The following is a 19,650-nucleotide window of genomic DNA, read 5'->3' as shown; positions in this document are numbered from 1 at the left end:
CTTAATGCCATCAATCAATTAAGTAAACTAAGTGGTGTTTCTATTAGGGTTTCCATGATTTAAGAACTACAGTATAAACAAAACAGGAAGAGATTATCATGACTTCTGTTGTCCTTTCTGATGCTAAATTTGAATTGATGTTGCCTTGAGGTTGCTAAAATGAGGAAATGTATTCTTTGCAACCACCCTTTAAATGAATCATTATCGTCACACTTGTCAGTAAACAGCGTGCCTGTGCCGTTTTGCTGCTGGGTACCACACAAGCTGCCAAGTCAGCCAAGAGCACATACCACAGATCTGTTGAGCCATGTGTGTCCAACAACACAACGCAACGTCCTGGAATGGCTTCACTGCTTTGCCATCTGCCTTCCAAAGACAATCACCAGCACAATATGCTCGTATTCCATAACACAAGAATATTCATCTTTAAAATCAAAAACTCCAGTGGTCCACAAACAGCTAGGCTATTCCTCAAATTAAAACTACAAAAAATGACAAGCAAAATTATGTATATTAGTTAGACTTTTTGACTTGTTTTCCATTAAAATATCTAAAAATCCTTTAACAACAATATAAATTTTCTTTAAAAAGTAACAAGATATTAAAATTTGTTTTCAGAAAATGTCTTAAATAATCTACAACACAAGTAGACACTACTGTTCGAAGGTTTTGGGTCAGTGAGTTTTTTTTGTTTTGTTTTTTTGAAAGAAATTTAAAAAATAAAGAAATTCAGTAAATTAATCATTAAATTGATCAACTTTTTATTCACCAAAGAATACTGAAAAAAATATCAGGATGACTTCTGAAGGATCGTGTAAAAGTTATTTTAAATAGTAAAAATATTTCACAGTTTTACTGTTTTTGCTGTACTTCGGAAGAGACTTCTTTAAAAAAACTGATTGGTTCATGAACAATAGGCAGCAAATTGGATGATATAAATAAAATTAAAAAAAACAGAAAAGTTGTTACAGAATTTTGAAACTGTTGCATTTAGTTTAAATCAAGCAAACCTTTTTTTTTACTTTAGAAATATTGTACACTTTTGAATCATACACAACAAGACTAGAGACAGTGAGAAAGCAAATAAGTTACATTTTGATATTTTCAAAAGAAGGATTGTTAGCTCAGACCCATTATTCTTTTGTAGTATTTTGAACACAAAATGCTGTTGTTATTTGAAGTAAATACAGGCTTATTCAGTAGGTTTTGTTCATTTGCAGCTCTTTTGAGTTCCTTTCTTTCTCTCTGTGCATACTCAAATACACACACCCACAAAACCCCCCACCAGTGTTGTAACGAGAAGACACCAGCGGATCACATTACCCATCGGCAGGGCCATGTGATCCTCTCAGCGGCAGTGCTGTGAATTTCAACATCCTTATCTGCAACGCACGCACTCCCAAACCTCCGGGGATTACTTCTGCTATAGGTTCCAATCACAGTCTTCATCTGAATATGAAGACAGTCTTTTGATGACTTCATTTCTATCCAAACTTTTGCATGAAAAAAATGGGTTGTCCTTGTGATATAATAGCTAAAAATGCTGAGCTTGCATATTTAAAACGTTATAAAGAATACGGCCCAACCCACATAAGCCAAAACAAACTAGCTAAAGCTAGTTTTCACTCATCTCATCTCATTTTTTTAATGGGTAAATCTATCATGGACATCTATGGTTGAGAAAACTATTATTGGGATATCTTGTTAGGAGGGTCAGAATGACAGTTGAAAATAATTCTACATGTATATACAGGTGAGGTCAAATGTTTATATACATCTTCCAGAATCTGCAAAATGGTAATTATTTGACCAAAATAAGAGGGATCATACAAAATGCATGTTATTTTTTATTTAGTACTGACCTGAATAAGATGTTTCACATAAAAGATGTTTACTTATAGTCCACAAGAGAAAATAATAGTTGAATTTATAAAAATGACCCTGTTCAAAAGTTTACATACGCTTGATTCTTAATACTGGTTTAGTGATAGTCGTTTATAAGTCCTTTGTTTGTCCTGAACAGTTAAACTGCCCGATGTTCTTCAGAAAAGTCCTTCAGGTTGCACAAATTCTTTGGTTTTTCAGCATTTTTGTGTATTTGAACCCTTTTCAACAAAGACTGTTTGATTTTGAAATCCATCTTTTCACACTGAGGACAACTGAGGGACTCATATGCAACTACTACAGAAGGTTCAAATGCTTACTGATGCTCCAGAAGGAAACACAATGCATTAAGAGCCATGGGGTGAAAACTTTTGAATTTGAAGATCAGGGTAAATGTAACTTATTTTGTCTTCTGGGAAACATGTAAGTATCTTCTGTAGCTTCTGAAGGGCAGTACTAAATGACAAAAATATGACATGTAGACAAAAGAAAAATGTACACATCTTCACTCTGTTCAAAAGTTTACACCCCCGGCATCAGTGAGCACTTGAACCTTCTGAAATAGTTGCATATAAGTCCCTCAGTTGGGTAACAGCACAGTATTAAGAAACCAACCGTATGTAAACTTTTGAACGGGGTCATTTTTATAAATTCAACTATTATTTTCTCTTGTTGACGACATGTAAATTTTATATGTCTTATTCTGGTCAGTACTACATAAAAATAACATGTATTTAGTATGATTCATCTTGTTTTGGTGAAATAATGAACCTTTTGCAGATTCTGCAAGGTGTATGTAAACTTCAGTTGGAACATTTTAGGCGCTGTATTAAAGCAACTTCAAGTTTACAACAACAATAGACTCAGTTTTCTTTGATACTGTAATACTCATTGTTATGATGTTTGAGTCCACTGGGACTGTTCCAGAAATCCTTTGAGAGCATTGTAGATTAAAAGACACAAAGATACAAATCTCAAAGTGACGTAAACTGGAACCCTTCATCCTCCCGCTCTCCACTACAAACCTGAAAGCATCTATTTGCAACTAATGACCCATGAGGTGCTTAACTCAAAGTGCAGTCCACACTGCGGCTCTCGCGAAACACAAAGCAGATCTTCACAACATTTCTCTGCTGCACTTGGCATTTGCACGTACGGAGTTGACATTCACCTTGTGTTAACCCTTGGCCTGAATCTGAAGAGCTAACTGACACTAATAGTTCCTGAAAGAACTCACCCTCCCAGTGGCACTGAATGGCACAGCTGCTTCGACTGCATAGACAGGAAGCTGCGCCAGCCTTCAGGAGAATCTACTATGACTCTTAGTTTCCTAGCAACAGCTGAACGTAAAAGCTTCGGGCTGAGTTGAAGGGGTGGGGGATCATGAGGGAAGACAGTGATCTGAAGCACATTGCCTTTGATAGATCTCTGCTTAGTCCTCCATCTCAATTTCAGCAGCTGAGATATCAACAATGCCATCAAAAGTAAGGAAGAAATGGGGACTTCCCAAGACAAATGAACTGCGCTACATGTGCTCAATGGTGATAATTACTTTTATGAGAACTGATTCATACTTTAGAGACTAATGGGCATTTTAGACAAAAAAAAAAAAAAAGATTTATATAGATATATAAAATACTTGCTATAATTTAGCATTTCTTAATATTTTTTACCAATTATTTTGTATTATTTCTATTTATCTTTCAATAATTTTAAATTTTTGAAAAGTTTTAGTCATTTTGTTACTTATTTTTTATATTTAATTATGTTTTTAGTTTTTTTTTTATGTTTCTGTAATTAATTTCTTTTAATTTTAGTTTTAGTATTTTTTGTACTTAAACTTATTTCAAATGTTTCTCATATAATATTTATATGTGACCCTGGACATAAAAAAACGGTCGTAAATAGCACAAATATATTTGTAGCAATAGCCAACAATACACTGTATGGGTCAAAATTATATTATTTTTATGGGTTTAAAATTATATTATTTTTTTCTTTTATGCCAAAAATCATTAGGATATTAAGTACAGATCATGTTCAATGAAGATATTTTGTAAATTTTCTACCGTAAATATATCAAAACTTAATTTTTGATTTGTCATATGCATTGCTGAGAAATTTATTTGGAAAACTTTAAAGGCGATTTTCTCAATATTTTGATTTTTTTGCACCCTCAGATTCCAGATTTTCAAATATTGTCATATCCTAACAAACCATACATCAATAGAAAGCTTCTTTATTTCGTTTTCAGATATATTAATAAAAAAATACCCTTATGGCTGGTTTTGTGGTCCAGGGTCACATATTTCATTTTATTTCAGCTTTTTTTAAATTAACAAAATATTTTTGAATAGTTTCAGTTTTTGTTAAAAAAGTTTTTGTTTGTTGTCAGTAAAGCTAAAGGATACATTCCAAGGATAACTGCTTCAAGGCATTTGATGGGAAGTGATTCTCGTATCATCTCTCTGGCGGTCTCCATCAACCTGGAAAGAGATTTGATTAATGCAACACATCCTCAATGACTTCTTTTTATTCTAAAATGAACCTAAACCTTGTTTTCATGTCTGGTTATAAGCTCTATATTTTCTAAAAGGACATGTCAGCAGTTTTTAAATTAATATCACACCTGCAAAACATATTTTAAAAGGGATTTTCCACCAAGAGCATAAAGTAAGTGTAAAATGAGGAACAGGAAAAAGAAAAGCCTAAAAACAGGAAAGACGGGGTAGACAGACAGGATGATAAAAATGCCTCAGCGATGGCATCACTTACCCACTCAGAGGTCTGGTCTTCTTAATCTCAAAGAACTGCGTTCCCGTATGGTTGTATCTGTCAGCAGTTAAGGAGCTACGTGAAGTTTGTATGGCTCATTTAGGAAGCCTTGTTTTCCTGTTTTTTTCATTGTGACTCATGCGTGTCAAAATGCACAGCTGCGAACAATATCCTCTTGAACCCTAAGTCCTCATTACCCTAAAACGACATCGCTGTATTTGTGAGAGAAAATTCAGATGCTGATATATTAATTGCTCACAATGATAAATATAAATATCCACAGCAGCTGAAGTCATCTAGAAATGGCTGCTCAAACCATCAAGTAATATAGACAATGCAATATCCAATTCAAAGGAATAGTTCAGCCAAAAATTAAAATTTGCTTAAAATTTACTCACCCTTAGGCCTTCATAGATGTAGATGATTTTTTTTCACTCATTAAACAGATTTGAAGAAATTTAGCATCACCTCTTTTGCTCAACAATGAATCATCTGCACTGAATGGGTACCGTCAGAATGAGAGACCAAGCAGCTGATAAAAACTTCACAATAATCCACAAGTAATCCACACGACTCCAGTCCATCAATTAACATTTTGTAAAGTGAAAAGCTGTGTGCTTATATAAAACAAATCTATAATTATGGCATTTTAACTTTAAACCATGTCTGCAGGTGTAGCAATAGTTGGAATTTTAAAAAATCCTGATGTATTTACACAAATGCGCAGTTTTTTGATTATTGTTAATTGATGGACTGGAGGCGTATGGATTGCTTTTGGATTATTCAGCCGTTTGAACTATCATTCTGATGGCACCCATTCACTACAGAGCATTCGTTGGCTATTTTCTAAATGTCCAACTTTCTCAAATACTGTGCAGATGAAGAAACAAACTCATCTACACTTTGAAGCGGCCTGAGGGTGTATAAACATTTAACAAATTTTCAACAAATTATGTGGTGAATTATTCCTTTAATCTATATCAAAGCCACACATTTTGGCAGCCTTTAACGCATTAGGCAGAAAACTCTAAAAATCTGAGTACCAGAAGTATGCAGACTCGTGGCTAATATCATTCTACATTAAAGTGACTGACACTCCAACCAAAAAGGCACTTTGAGTAACTCAAGCTGACTGAATAAATTACACAGAGCGAAAAAGCATAACTGACAGTCCAAAGAAATTGCCCATGAATCCATGCATCCAGAAGAAGCAGAGGTTTAGAATACATCCGTCAGGCTTTTCCAGAAAGAACGGTTTGCGCAGGGTAAAGGATACTGCAAGTTTCTCATGTAGTTCTGGACGGCATGGAGCCAATCAGGCACAGACATCGATGGCTTAAAGTTAGGAACCGATGGCACGGGGTGCTGCAAAAACAGAGAGAGAATTCGCAAACTGTATCTTTAAACTTTTCTTAATCAATGATGCATTAAAGGAGTAGTTCACTTCCAAAAGCATAATGTACTCACTCTCATGTCATCCAAGATGTTCATGTCTTTCTTCCTTCATTCGTAAAGGAATGACGTTTTTTTTTTTTTTTTTTGAGGAAAACATTTCAAGATTTCTCTCCAAATGATCAACTTCTAAGTGCCCCTGAGTTTGAACTTCCAAAATGCAGTTTCAAAGGGCTCTAAATGATCCTGAGCTTAGGACAAAGGGTCTTATCTAGCGAAACGATCAGTTATTTTCTAAAAAAAAAAGAAAAAAATTACAATTTATACACTTTTTAACCTCAAACGCTGGTCTTTAGTGTACAGTTAGGGTATGTTGAAATTGCCATTTCATTTTCTCCTCCAAAACTACTATCAGAAGTACCAATCCAGTGTTTACAAAGTGAACATGCAACAAAGGTCAAACGCCCTTTACAAAAAGACGTAGGTGATTTTGAAGTTGGAGGAGAAAATGAGATGAGTTTTTCAACATACCCTAACTGTCATGAACTGGAATACACTCAGAGCTAGACAAGACAAGCGTTTGAGGTTAAAAAGAAAAGTTTTTTTTAGAAAATAACCGATCGTTTCGCTAAATAAGACCCTTCTTCCTTGGCTGGGATTGTTTGGAGCCCTTTGAAGCTGCATTTAATCTGCATTTTGGAAGTTCAAACTCGGGGGCACCATAGAAGTCCGTTAAATAGAGAGAAATGCTAAAATGTTTTCCTCAAAAAACACAATTTCTTTAGGACTGAAGAAAGAAAGACATGAACATCTTGGATGACAAGGGGGTGAATACATCTGTAAATTTTTGTTCTGGAAGTGAACTACTCTTTTAAAATGACCAAAAGTGACAGTAAAGGATTTTTATCTCAAATGCTGCACTTTTGGACTTTCCATTGAGCAAAGAATCCTGAAAACATGTATCATGGCTTCCACAAAAACATTAAAGGGATAGTTCATCCAAAAATCAAAATTCTGTTATTAATTACTTACCCTCATGTCATTCCAAACCCGTAAGACCTTTGTTTATCTTTGGAACACAAATTAAGATATTTTTGATGAAATCCAAGAGCCTTAAAAATTGTCAGCGTTGCTGTCTATACAGGGTCACAGAGCTCTCAGATTTCATCAAAAATACCTTAATTTGTGTTCTGAAGCTGAACGAAGGTCTTACGGGTTTTTAATTAATGACAGAATTATCATTTTTGGGGAACTATCTCTTTAGGCAACTGTTTTTGATTATGTAGCATTTCATTTTTGCTCATGTCTCAGTGTTTCTGTCCACATAATGACAGTCAATGAAGTCTAGTGCCGTTTTGAACAATACTGACTTTCATTGAATATGGACAACAGTTAAAACACTCTTCAAAATATCTTCCTTCACTTTCTGCAAAAGAAAGACAGTCTTGAGGGTGAATAAATGAAGACATCATTTTCATTCTAGTCAGAGCTATCCTTTTAAATCATAAATTAAATGTCACTATTTTTACCCCTCTGAAGTTGGCAACCAAGTCACAAGGTGACTTCTGTAACCACAAGGAGATTCATCAATCAGATTCAGCTGTCTCAATGGCATGAAAAGTCCTTATCATCTCTAGAAACAGTGCCTCATTGATCATGTGAAACCCTTACAATGACACTTCTAACTGCAAAAGGACAGCATAGAGATTTAGCAATGAACAAAGGTCGTCCTCTCGCACACAAGCCTCCATTTATTAGAAGAAAAGAAGCAATTAATGAATGATAGAAAAACGGCTGTCCTCTTTTTGAAACAGGCTCTTTATTACAACACATTAACAGCATAAAACTAAAGCCTGCTACATAAATGCAGGCAAAATTAAGCACTGGTTTTGTTTTCAATAAGAGCACCATGCATGTTGGAGGCATGCAGGAGCTGGGTCACAGAAGGAAATGAGAAAGGGAATCATCTCCCGTTTCCTCTTTATCTTTCTCTGCCCAGTGCAAAAGAATGAGAGACTCTAGAAAGTCTGAGTACAGTTTTGTCTGTCTGTGCTGACTTCTGAAGCACAGAAATACATTGTACAATATGTCTAAATTCTGCGCCAATGCTATGATAACAGAATAACAATGGAGTTGTTCTGAGTAGAATAACTTCTGAAAGACAGAGGTGCGAATACACACCTTCTTTCTCAGTACTCAAATAGAGGTGTTTAGAAACCTGAGGTGTGACAAATATCACAAGAACTCATTAAAATAGTGTTTTTGAACGGTGCTTCTCAACTAGTTTTGCTTCAAGATTCAAATAGCAACTCAACAGTACAAACATACAGTTGAAGTCAAAAGTTTACATACACCTTACAGAATCTGCAAAATGGTCATTATTTAACCAAAATAAGAGGGATCATATAAAATGCATGTTATTTTTTATTTAGTGCTGACCTGAATAAGATATTTCACATAAAATACAATTTACATATAGTCCACAAGAGAAAATAATAATTTATAAAAATGTCCCCGTTCAAAAGTTTACATACACTTGATTCTTAATACTATGTTGTTACCTGAATGATCCACAGCTGTTTTTTTAGTTATATTTGTTCATAAGTCCCTTGTTTGTCCTGAACAGTTAAACTGCCTGCTGTTCTTCAGAAAAATCCTTCAGTTCCCACAAATTCTTTGGTTTTTCAGCATTTTTCTGTATTTCCAACAATGACTGTATGATTTTGAGATCCATCTTTTTACAGATCAGGGTAAAATTTACTTATTTTGTTTTCTGGGAAACATGATGTAAGTATCTTCTGTAGCTTCCGCAGTACTAAATGAAAAAAGTATGACATTTAGGCAAAATAAGACAAATGTACACATCTTCATTCTGTAACTGTTCAAAAGTTTTCACCCCCCAGCTCTTAATTCATTGTGTTTCCTTCTGAAGCATCAGTGAGTGTTTGAACCTTCTGTAATAGTTGCATGAGTCCCTCAGTTGTCCTCAGTGTGAAAAAAAAAAGAACTCAAAATCATACAGTCATTGTTGGAAAGGGTTCAAATACACAAAAATGCTGAAAAACCAAAGAATTTGTGAAACCTAAAGGATTTTTCTGAAGAACAGAAAACAATATCACTGTTTTTACTGTGTGTTTGATCAAATAAATGCAGCCTTAATGAACAGAAGAGACTTCTTTCAAACTAACCTTTTTCAGGTCATTTATATTCATCATCATATTCCCTGTTGTCCAGGACATAAACCCAGCAGTTGAGAACTTCTGCTAAAAATCATCACAGCATTATTTTAATTTATGTTCAGGCTTTCAATTCAGTATGGATTTCCAGAAAGTGTATCTGAATACAAACGACACTCTTAATATTGATTCTGCCACTCTAAATTCTCTGAGAGAGGTTTCATTTACATGTTTGCTATACTCTGCTGGCTCAACTGAGTATCTCAAACCCTGAAAGGAGGTCAGCAATAAATAGGCCACAATCCACATGCACAGGGCCGTTAGCTGACCTCTGCCCACCCGTGGGACTGTGGCGAAACTTGAAACTCACTACTGAAGGTGACGATACAAGCCTTACTGCTTTTTTGAGCCTTGAATGTGTCAGTTGCATTTCTGTCTATGCAGGGTCAGAAAGCTCTCGGATTTCATCAAAAAATATCTTAATATGTGTTCTGCAGATAAACAAAGATTTTACAGGTTTGGAACGACATGATGCTGAGTAATTCATGACAGAATTTTCATTTTTGGGTGAACTACCCCTAAAATTGTACTGCATGGTTAATAATTCTGTGGAAGATATGATATACATTATCAGGATAATCTGGATTATCCCTAATAGCACTCTAGCGAATGGATTATATCAAAAACCAAACCCAAAAGATGATTTTAAAAGTGCAAATGTGCTAAAAATAATAATGAATACTCTATTAGCCTTTATTACACGGCTCTTTGGAATGCTTGATTCTGATTGGTCAGTTGAGACATTTGCAGCAGAGCCATATAAAAAGAGAGTTGCGACACTCCCATAGGCTTCCATAGGAACTGAGGAATGCGGAAGTAAAGCGTGTCATGGAGCGGTCAATAGTTCCAAACAACCAATAGCTCCTCCATTGAAGCCCATTCATTTCAGCGCTTCTCAAGCACAGTCGCAAGTATATTGAAGAAATTACTGCATTTCTTTACATTTTAACGCATCAGTTGACCTCTCGAAAAACTGGCCAATAGTGGTATTTTATGAAGCGTGTCATAGTTAATGTTTATCGTTAAAAAATAAACAGTTAAACTGTAAATGCAGCTGGATAACGTGAGAAACACCGTAATAGCGACCATAACCAGATACTAGTTGTCATATTTTTATGTTTTTAGTCTTTCTGCAATCTTTCTCTCACTGTAGGAGGTTGAATGAGTTTCAGTAAAGACTGCATTCAAGAAACACGATAAAAATGTATGCTGAATGCAATTCGTTGCCTTGTGTTTTTTTAAACATTATTTTCATCTTTTCTATTATGTTAAATGCCATTTTTGCTTGCCTTTTATAATATTCACTTATGTTGTATATTTGAATATCATAAAACAAGAGTAAATTACTTTTTTTCATTTAACATTAAATCGTTAAATCGAAACATACTGTATAAAAAAAGAGTGTTTGATCATGTCCAAATACACATGCAGATGTATTTAACCTTAAATATTACACTAACTGTAATCTAAATACTATATTAGAAAATATTGTCTTTTAAATGGTCAGGATCATTATTGCACATATTAAGTACAAAAAAACCTCCTCAAAATATTTACTAAATAGAACTTAACTATATATATTACAGTTATTTAATTGAATAAAAGTTACACTTAAGGTGTTTGGTCACATTTGAGTGCCAAAGAGTATGAGAACATATTAATTATGTCTCTTTATCACTCCCCAGAATAAAATGCGATTGTAAAGCGTATTCAGAGAAGTTATCAATACACAATCAATGCACATTATGTGTTAATAATTACTCGAAATTGCTGCAAATATAGTAAAACTGCTGTCTATCCTATTTAACTCCATTCAAACACATTGACAGCGCGGAGCTGTTTGGAACTATTGAGAGCTCCATGAACCACGTGACCGTGCGGCGGCGAGATCAAAGCGTGTCGCAACTCTCTTTTTATATGGCTCTGATTTGCAGGTTCGTTCTTTTCAAATAATCACTCACCGCTCCAAAGTAATAACGCATAGCCGGTACTACTTGTATGTTTAAAATCCCTCCGTGCCAACAAAGATTACCGTTTGGCGCCATCTTGTGACAAACACTGGACAACCACAATTAACAATGGAAAATTTCGACATTAATCTATTTAAATTGTCTTTCTAACGTACATAGTTTGAATGTTAGTCACGTGGTACTATATCGTTTCGCGGAAGGATAAAAATGTTAAATGTTTAAAACAAATATGCCAATAAAAGATTTCAAATTCATATTCATGTCCAGTTTTCTTCCTTATGTGGCAAGTAGCCGTGTAATAAGCGGGATAATGTACAGGCAGCCTGTAGTTATCGCGAAATAAGCCCCTTCAGTGTGATACAAGACCCTCCGCTTCGCGTCGGGTCCTATTTTTTACAGTCTATGGTCGGGTCCTGATCACACTGTCGGGGCTTATTTCTGCGATAACTACCGGCTGCCTGTACATTATCCCTTACTTAAAAACTGTTTAACTGCACCAACATGGACACTGCTGTACTGGTATGTTGTTTATTTACACAATAACTGCAGTGTCCTCGGATCCAAGGTTATCACTGAAGACTCAGATTAACCATCACTGCGGTCATTTACAGGTTCACGGCGAGTTCTTTCCCATGGAGTGTCACTCTCTGTCTAATGCCTTTAACGGGAATGTCTGGCTTGTGTGTCACAGCCGTTCGAGTGACTCCTAATCTGGCTGATCTTCTGGGATTCACTCCACGCACCTGTTCAACACTTGCTGGTGGGGAATGTCCCTTAATAAATCACTTTAGCATCTAGGGATCTGACGCAACACTTTCGACCAATCAGACACCTTTGTTCTGCACACATCAGCACATATGAGCGTGTAGGAATGCACAATAGTGTTAACTAAAACAAAAGAGGCAGTATAAACAGAGATTGGGCCTGCGAATGGTGTCCGTCTGAGCACTGAGGATTACGCAGTCTGTGATTAAGACTCACTTTATCCCCTCCGAGGCCCTTCGTTTGCGTGCTCTATGAAGCCTGATCAGGTCTGATTGGTTTATGTTTAGAGGTTAAAGCAACAGTGTGATAATGGGACATGGCAGCAACCTTAATCCTAGTGAAAGTCCTAAAATGCCACATGGCGTCATTCCTCATTTAACGTGCATTAACGGATGCATGTTTCTGCAGAGTTGTTATTGGTTGGATCAGATCTCTCATTTGCCTGGTTTGTAATGAAATTATGAGAAGGGACAATGTGGCACAGTGTTGGAAACACATGGATGAGTAAATCCACTCACATGTCACATAGTCTACACTTCCTCTTGGTGGAAACTGGGTCACACAAATGGCAGTTTGTGAGATGCTACATATTCTTGTAAATGTGTCCAAGGTTTCATATATAGGCCAATTTTAAGGTTCAACGGGTTTTACCCGTAAGATTTTTGAAATTTTACCCGTGTGTTTTTGAAAGCAATATCTTATGCTCACCAAGGCTGCATTTGTTTGATCAAAAACACAGTAAAACAGAAATATTGTTAAATATTATTACAATTTAAAATATAAATGTTCTATTTTAATATATTTTGAAATGTAATTTATTATTATTTATATTCATATTATTATCCTTTATATTTTGTAGAAACTGTGATGCATTTTTTCAGGATTCTGTTCAAAAGAACAGTATTTAATCTTTATAAATTACACCACCAGTCAAAAGTTGGTGAACTGTAAGATTTTAATGTTTTTTTTTTAAAGAAGTTTCTTCTGCTCACTAAGCCTGCATTTATTTGATTCAAAGTACAGCAAAAACGGCAGAAACTTCAAAATAGTTTTACTAATTAAAATAACTGTCTTCTATTTGAATATATTTTAAAATATAATGCATTCCTGTGATTTCAAAGCTGAATTTTTAGCATTATTACCCCAGTCACATGATTTTATTCTAATATTCTGATTTGCTGCTCAAAAAAACATTTATTATTGTTATTGTTGAAAACAGCTGAGTAGAATTTTTTCAGGTTTCTTTGATGAATAAAATGATCAGAAGAACAGCATTTATTTGAAATAGGAATATTTAGTAACATTATAAATGTCTTTATCACGATTTATCAATTTAAAGCTTCCTTGCTAAATAAAATGATTAAATTCTTTAAATTCTTTCCCTAAAAAAATGAAGAAAAAAAATGAAGCTTTTTATTTCAGATAAATGCTAATCTTTGGATCTTTCTATTCATCAAAGAATCCTGAAAAAAAATTACTCAACTGTATTAAATATAGGTAATAATAATAAGTTTCTGAGCAGCAAATAAGCATATTAGAATGATTTCTGAAAAATCAAGTGACACTAAAGAGTAATGGAGTAATGACTAAAATTTTGCTTTAATCACAGGAATAAAATACATTTTAAAATATATTCAAATAGAAAGCAATTATTTAAAATAGTAAAAATATTTCAAAATATAACTGCTTTTGCTGTATTTTGGATTGAATAAATGCAAGCTTGGTGAGAAGAGATTTCATTTAAAAAAAAACATTAAAAAAATCTTACCGTTCAAAAACTTATGACTTGTAGTGTATAAATGCCAATACTGTCACTTACAGTCAATTAAACACATCCTTGATGAATAAAGCTATTAATTACGTCAAAAAAGAAAAATATGTAACTTATTACTTGATAGTTATTACATGATATAGTGGTGTATCAAATGGCACTACCTATGAAAAGTTTAATATATTCCAAGGTAAAAACTAATATATATACACAAACATACGAATACACATACAGTGGCTGTTACTTCAAATCTAGTAACTTCCCAAACAAGAAAGCTTTTCTTGGCATTATATAAACATGCTGTGTATCATATCATATCATGTCATTCTTGAGAGGTGGGACAAAACAGGGTGCAAAATTGAAAAAATAAAACTTTGTACTCAGACAAAGGAAACTACATTTATGTATCTTATATGTACTAAGCTACTGAGCTATGCTTTGATACAACCTCCGAACTTTTCTCTTTTTTAAAAAAAAATGTGTTTTTTAACTTGGAATGTGTAATATAATTTCAACTTTATCTTTAACAGCTTTCTAGATGTTTTTAACATTTCAAAACACATTCTCATGTTAGTAGACAGATTACACTTTCACATGTGACCAACAATTCCACAACAAATATAAAATATCATAATGAAATATCATCAAAATATTCATCTGACGGAGGTGACAGAACTGACGGAGTTGACACATCTGACGGTGTTGACCAAAACCTGCATTTGTAGTCATTTTAACTATCAAATACATTGAATCAATTAATTACTGTATTAAAACAACCACAACAAACAGTGAGTATGTTATTGTTTATAAAGCTTCTATTCAAGAGTGACATTTAAGTATTTTGATATATTATTGGAACACAAAATCTTACGGTGGTGACATCTGACGGTGTTGACGAATTTGCCATTTCTTTCACAAAACAAATGGAGTTCATGTAGTAGACATTTTGTTTTGTTTTCTGTTGATGCTAGAGGCTAATGGAACCTGCTTCAGGAGAATAAAATGGTTTAAAGATTTCAAATAATTTTCTCAGAAATTGGATGTTTGGTGTTGACATATCATAGTTGTGACACACGAAATATTAACATTAGAATTAAAATATTCTAAAACTATAAAACTTAGCAGAGCCTGTGTGACATTGATGTACTCTGCAGAAGAGGACTGTGGCAAGGGGGTCCTTTTAGAGTGATAGCCCATGATATTCCCTGATTTTATTACATTTTAAGTAATGTCTGACGGTGTTGACAAAAAGTGAGGACACACCTTCGAAACCTTATTAAACACACATGTCTGACTGAAAAACAACCTTGCTTTAATATGAGATATTATTAAATGTTGCCTTTGATAAAACAAGGTCTTTTTCATCATTAAAAAATTTTTTAGTCCATTTTATAGCATATGAATGAATAAACCCTTCTCTGTGGACACACAGTTTTAGATGTAGTGAGAAGACAATAAGTGTCATAGATTTCACATAATAATGAGCAAATGAAATTGAAGGGGATAATTGTGTTAAATACATTCTATTATTAATCCCCATAGCATTTACAATTGAAAATATGTTTTATTTTTTAAAACTAATAGCAGTTATAATTGGTGGACATGTTTTGTCCCATGTCTCAAGAATGACTGCATATGTGAGATATATGTGTGTCATATATATGAGCTTCCTAACAAGATGGGGTATCAATATCATATATCAAAAACAGCATTTTTGTACATCTATATGACACCCAAAATGTTGTCTAGGGACTGTGTTTTGAGATTCAGATTCTACCTACATAAATAATCCACTACTTTCCACTTACTTTAGGGAGGTGTGTTGCATTTCTTATTCTATCCACCATCTCCTGTCCATCAGGATGAACTTTGGTGACATGAGACCACATTCTCTCCCAGGTGACAGTGTCTATGGGAAAGCCCGTCCTGTTCACGAAAAACGGGACCCCACCGTCTTTCTCATCTTCCTCACCGGACGACCTGCCGGTGTTATTTGCGGCAGTGGATGAGGAGGATTCAGCAGCCGGACCCGTAGTGTGACAGTAGGTACTGGTGCTTTTGGACCGACCGTGTCTGCTGATCTTGGCCGTTGAGCCGCCGCTGCTGGTGGCGCTAGGTCCGGTCATTGTTCAGAAGTCTTCCGAGGGGGAGTTTCCCCTTGTTTTTTCCCCAGATCAGTTATGACTGCCCAGCATTCATGCACAAAGACATGTTGCGCCTCGAGCATGCATACTAATGTGCCAAAACCTCAAAAAAATCAGGTGGTCTGAAAAAGATTCAGAGACAGAAAAATGCTCAGCGATACCATTTCTGTAGCAAGCTATGGCAGAGTGTGCTTCAGCTCAGAAATGGTCATATATGTTCCCAGCATACCGCATACTGTAGTTGGCGATCTGCTCCGGATCTCAGGGTGCCACAGAAACTACTTCATCCCTTCGCTAAAACCACTGAAGAGGCGTCTGACTCCTGCGGAGGGATCACGGGCTAAATAATCCACGGTAGATTAATGTAACACTTGACTGGAGAGCATTAACGAATGATCTGTTATTCTGAGTAGGCGTGTAACCGCTTTCACTGACGGTCTCAACAAATGGTCACTAGGGCTGGGAATCGATTCCAAAAAGAATCGATTCCTCGATTCCGAGGCATTGGGAATCGAGAGTCGATTCCAACGTTTGGAATCGATCCTCTCAAGGGGAATCGACTCCTCATTCAGAGCCGTTTTCAGTTCAACAAAACTTACCTCTTAAACGGAAGGCTGCATTCCATGAAGGCTGCATATTTCGGCTGCAAGTCATCAAACGTCGATTGACGAAAATAAACGTAATAAAAATGAGTTTAAGGACGCAGCCTTCAGTTTGAGAAGCACCCATTAATTTGCCTCTTGCTCACTAATAGTTATTATAGTCTGATACATTTCCACAAAAAGATTCGTTCGGATAGATTATTTAAATGAACCAGTTCAAAAAACGATTCAGATGTTATTTTACGGGAAAACTGGCTCATGATGTCCACAATTTAGAGCGCTGCACGACAGAATAGATCATGACGTGTCTTGATCTTATTTACATCTTAAATAAATGCTATTTTTAATCTATCAGCCAAATGATAACTCTGAAAGAAAACGCAGAGAGCACGTATCAGTGGCCGAGAGCGCATCTGATTGACAGTTCTCGCCACGAGCTCTCATATCAGTGTTGTTGTTAAAGTTCTGTTTATTTTGTTTCAGTGTATAGTTTTGTCATTTTATACACGTCACATCTTGTTTTATTCATGCAATAAATGCATGTCCACTGCTGAGCTGTGGGTTATGACTAATTTCCTGGGCAACGAATTACAATTTGAAATCAGTCAGAGCTACAGAAAAATAGTATATATATATCTTCTTTTTTTTTTTTTTTTTTTTTTTTTACAAATGAAGCTTAATATTATGAGAAGGTAACTTTATACAACCTTTACATCCTGCATACATTGCGAAATTAGCTTCCTCCAATCTAAAAAACAAGAATCGAAAAAGAATCGAAACAACAGTGAGGAATCGATTCTGGAATCGAATCCAATCGATTCCAGAACCAGGAATCGGAATCGGAATCGATTCCAAAATTTTCGGAATCGAACAGCCCTAATGGTCACTCACTCTAGCGTTTTTTGATACTGTTGTTGTATCACCATAAACTACAGCCAACCACGTTCTGCCGGCTTCTCATTGGATGAAGCAACAAAGCGAGGCGGGGCCGGCCTGCGATTGGCCAAAATGGCGGAAGTGGGCGTGAACATTCGTTGTGTATCCAGCAGGGCTTTTTGTGAGGTTTTAAAATGTGCATTTAAAGTGATAGCGTATGTCAAACGCAAGCCATAAAAATATGATACCATTGAAAAAAGTATGTTTAGGGTATTAACCATTTAACTCTCGCTACCTTTTTTTCTAATAAGTAAAATAATTATTGCAGTTTTTTTCTCAAAATACATGAAAGTAGAACTCATAGAAGTGTTATTTTACTATCATTGAGATGCTATTATGTTTTTATTAAGAGTTTGAATTCGTTTTATTCGTATCTTCTCTGTTTTCTTAGTACTGATTAATTTACATCAAGTTATACTAAATGAAAATAAGAAAAGTTTTTATATATATTTAAGTTTTATTTTATTTCAAATGGACAGAAATGCATTTTAAGGTGCATTTTTAGTTTTAGTTAACTATATTAACCCCGACTCAGAGTGTAGTTCTACCAATAAAGAAGTAATGCTGATATTTTTTTACCTGTTGCCCTCATTTGAGTAGTGGTGGTATGTAACAACACCATGTTGTTCAGTAACATCTTTCAGATATCTCCCATTTCCAACAGAATGCGTATGAGCAGAATGAATCAACTACCAGTGCTCCATATTTTGGATGCTGATATATATATACAGTTAAGGACAAAAAAAGTATATACACCTTGCAGAATCTGCAAAATCTTAATTATTTTACTAAAATAAGTGGAATCATACAAAATGCATGTTATTTATTTTTTATTTTTTTATTGACCTGAAAAAAGATATTTCACAAGAGAAAATAATAGTTGAATCTATAAAAATGACCCTGTTCAAAAGTTTACATACACCTGATGTTTTGTTTGTTTGTCTGTTTTTAGTGATAGTTGTTCATGAGTCCTTTGTTAGTCCTAAATAGTTAAACTGCCCGCTGTTTTTTCAGAAAAATCATTCAGGTCCCACAAATTCTTTGGTTTTTCAGCATTTTTGTGAATTTGAACCAATGAATTTGAACTATTACAGAAGGTTCAAATGCTCGCTGATGCTCCAGATAGAAAAACTATGCTTTTGAACAGAATGCAGATGTGTACAGTTTTCTTATTTTGCCTAAATATCATATTTCTTTTTATTTAGTTCTGCCCTTCAGAAGCAACAGAAGATACTTACACGTTTCCCAGAAGGCAAAATAAGTTAAATTTACCCTGATCGTCAAATTCAAAAAGTTTTCACCCCCAGCTCTTAATGTATCATGTTTCTTTTTAAAGCAACAGTGAGTGTTTAAACCTTCTGTAATAGTTGCATATGAGTCCCTCAACTGTCCTTAGCGAAAAAAGATGAATCTTAAAATCATAAAGTTATTGTTGAAAAGGGTTCAGATACATAAAAATGTAGAAGAACCAAAAAAATTGTGGGACCTGAAGAATTTTTCTGAAGAACAGCAGGCAGTTTAACTGTTCAGGACAAACAAGGAACTCATGAACAACTATCAATTAACAAAAAAACACAGCTGTGGATCATTCAGGAATCAAGTGCATGTAATTTTTTGACTATATGTAAACGTATTTTATGTGAAATATCGTATTGTTTAGTACCAAATAAAAAATAACATGTTTTTTGTATAATCCCTCTTATTTTGGTAAAATAATTAACATTTTGCAGATTCTGCAAGGTGTATGTAATCGTTTGAGCCACTGATCTATAATAGAGAACATTATATAGATCAGTGGTTTGACCTCAACTGTATATATATATATATATATATATATATATATATATATATATATATATATATATATATATATATACCTCTGAAATGAAATGAGGTATCGTGCAGAAGATATTCCTTACCCAACCATTTCAGAATGCTTTTAGCTTCTGCTCTCTTCCTTCAAGGTGACAAGGCAGATGTTTTGATAAAATATATCTAAAGCACATTTAATGACAACGGAATGGCGTTTTAGTCGTGACAACTGTCCTATATGATCACTAGAGGGCACTAGAGTTCTAAATTTAATCCCGCTCAAACCAGAGGTTAGCATTTCAGTCAGGCCAAACTCCATTCAAACTTTGTTTTGTAGATAATTTCAATTTTAAGTGTGCTACC

At 34.8% G+C, this 19,650-nt stretch overlaps 1 protein-coding gene across 1 annotated transcript in view; it reads right to left on the bottom strand.

Annotated features, from left to right (window-relative positions):
* The window catches only part of vash2 (vasohibin 2), a 35,945-nt gene extending 19,581 nt beyond the window's left edge, over positions 1-16,364 (bottom strand). Inside the window, exons 1-4 of the mRNA XM_073816465.1 lie at positions 15,602-16,364; positions 5,936-6,024; positions 4,660-4,716; positions 4,296-4,370 (exon numbers count right to left, since the gene is read on the bottom strand). Coding sequence (XP_073672566.1) covers positions 4,296-4,370; positions 4,660-4,716; positions 5,936-6,024; positions 15,602-15,919 — 539 coding nt within the window. The 5' untranslated portion in view covers positions 15,920-16,364. The remainder of the gene's footprint in view (positions 1-4,295; positions 4,371-4,659; positions 4,717-5,935; positions 6,025-15,601) is intronic.
* Between the last annotated feature and the right edge of the window lie 3,286 nt (positions 16,365-19,650).

Source organism: Garra rufa, chromosome 13, assembly GCF_049309525.1.
Source record: "Garra rufa chromosome 13, GarRuf1.0, whole genome shotgun sequence".
NCBI classification, from domain to species: Eukaryota; Metazoa; Chordata; class Actinopteri; order Cypriniformes; family Cyprinidae; genus Garra; species Garra rufa.
The sequence above is the reverse complement of the archived record's forward strand: the minus strand, read 5'-3'. Positions and strand labels throughout refer to the sequence as shown.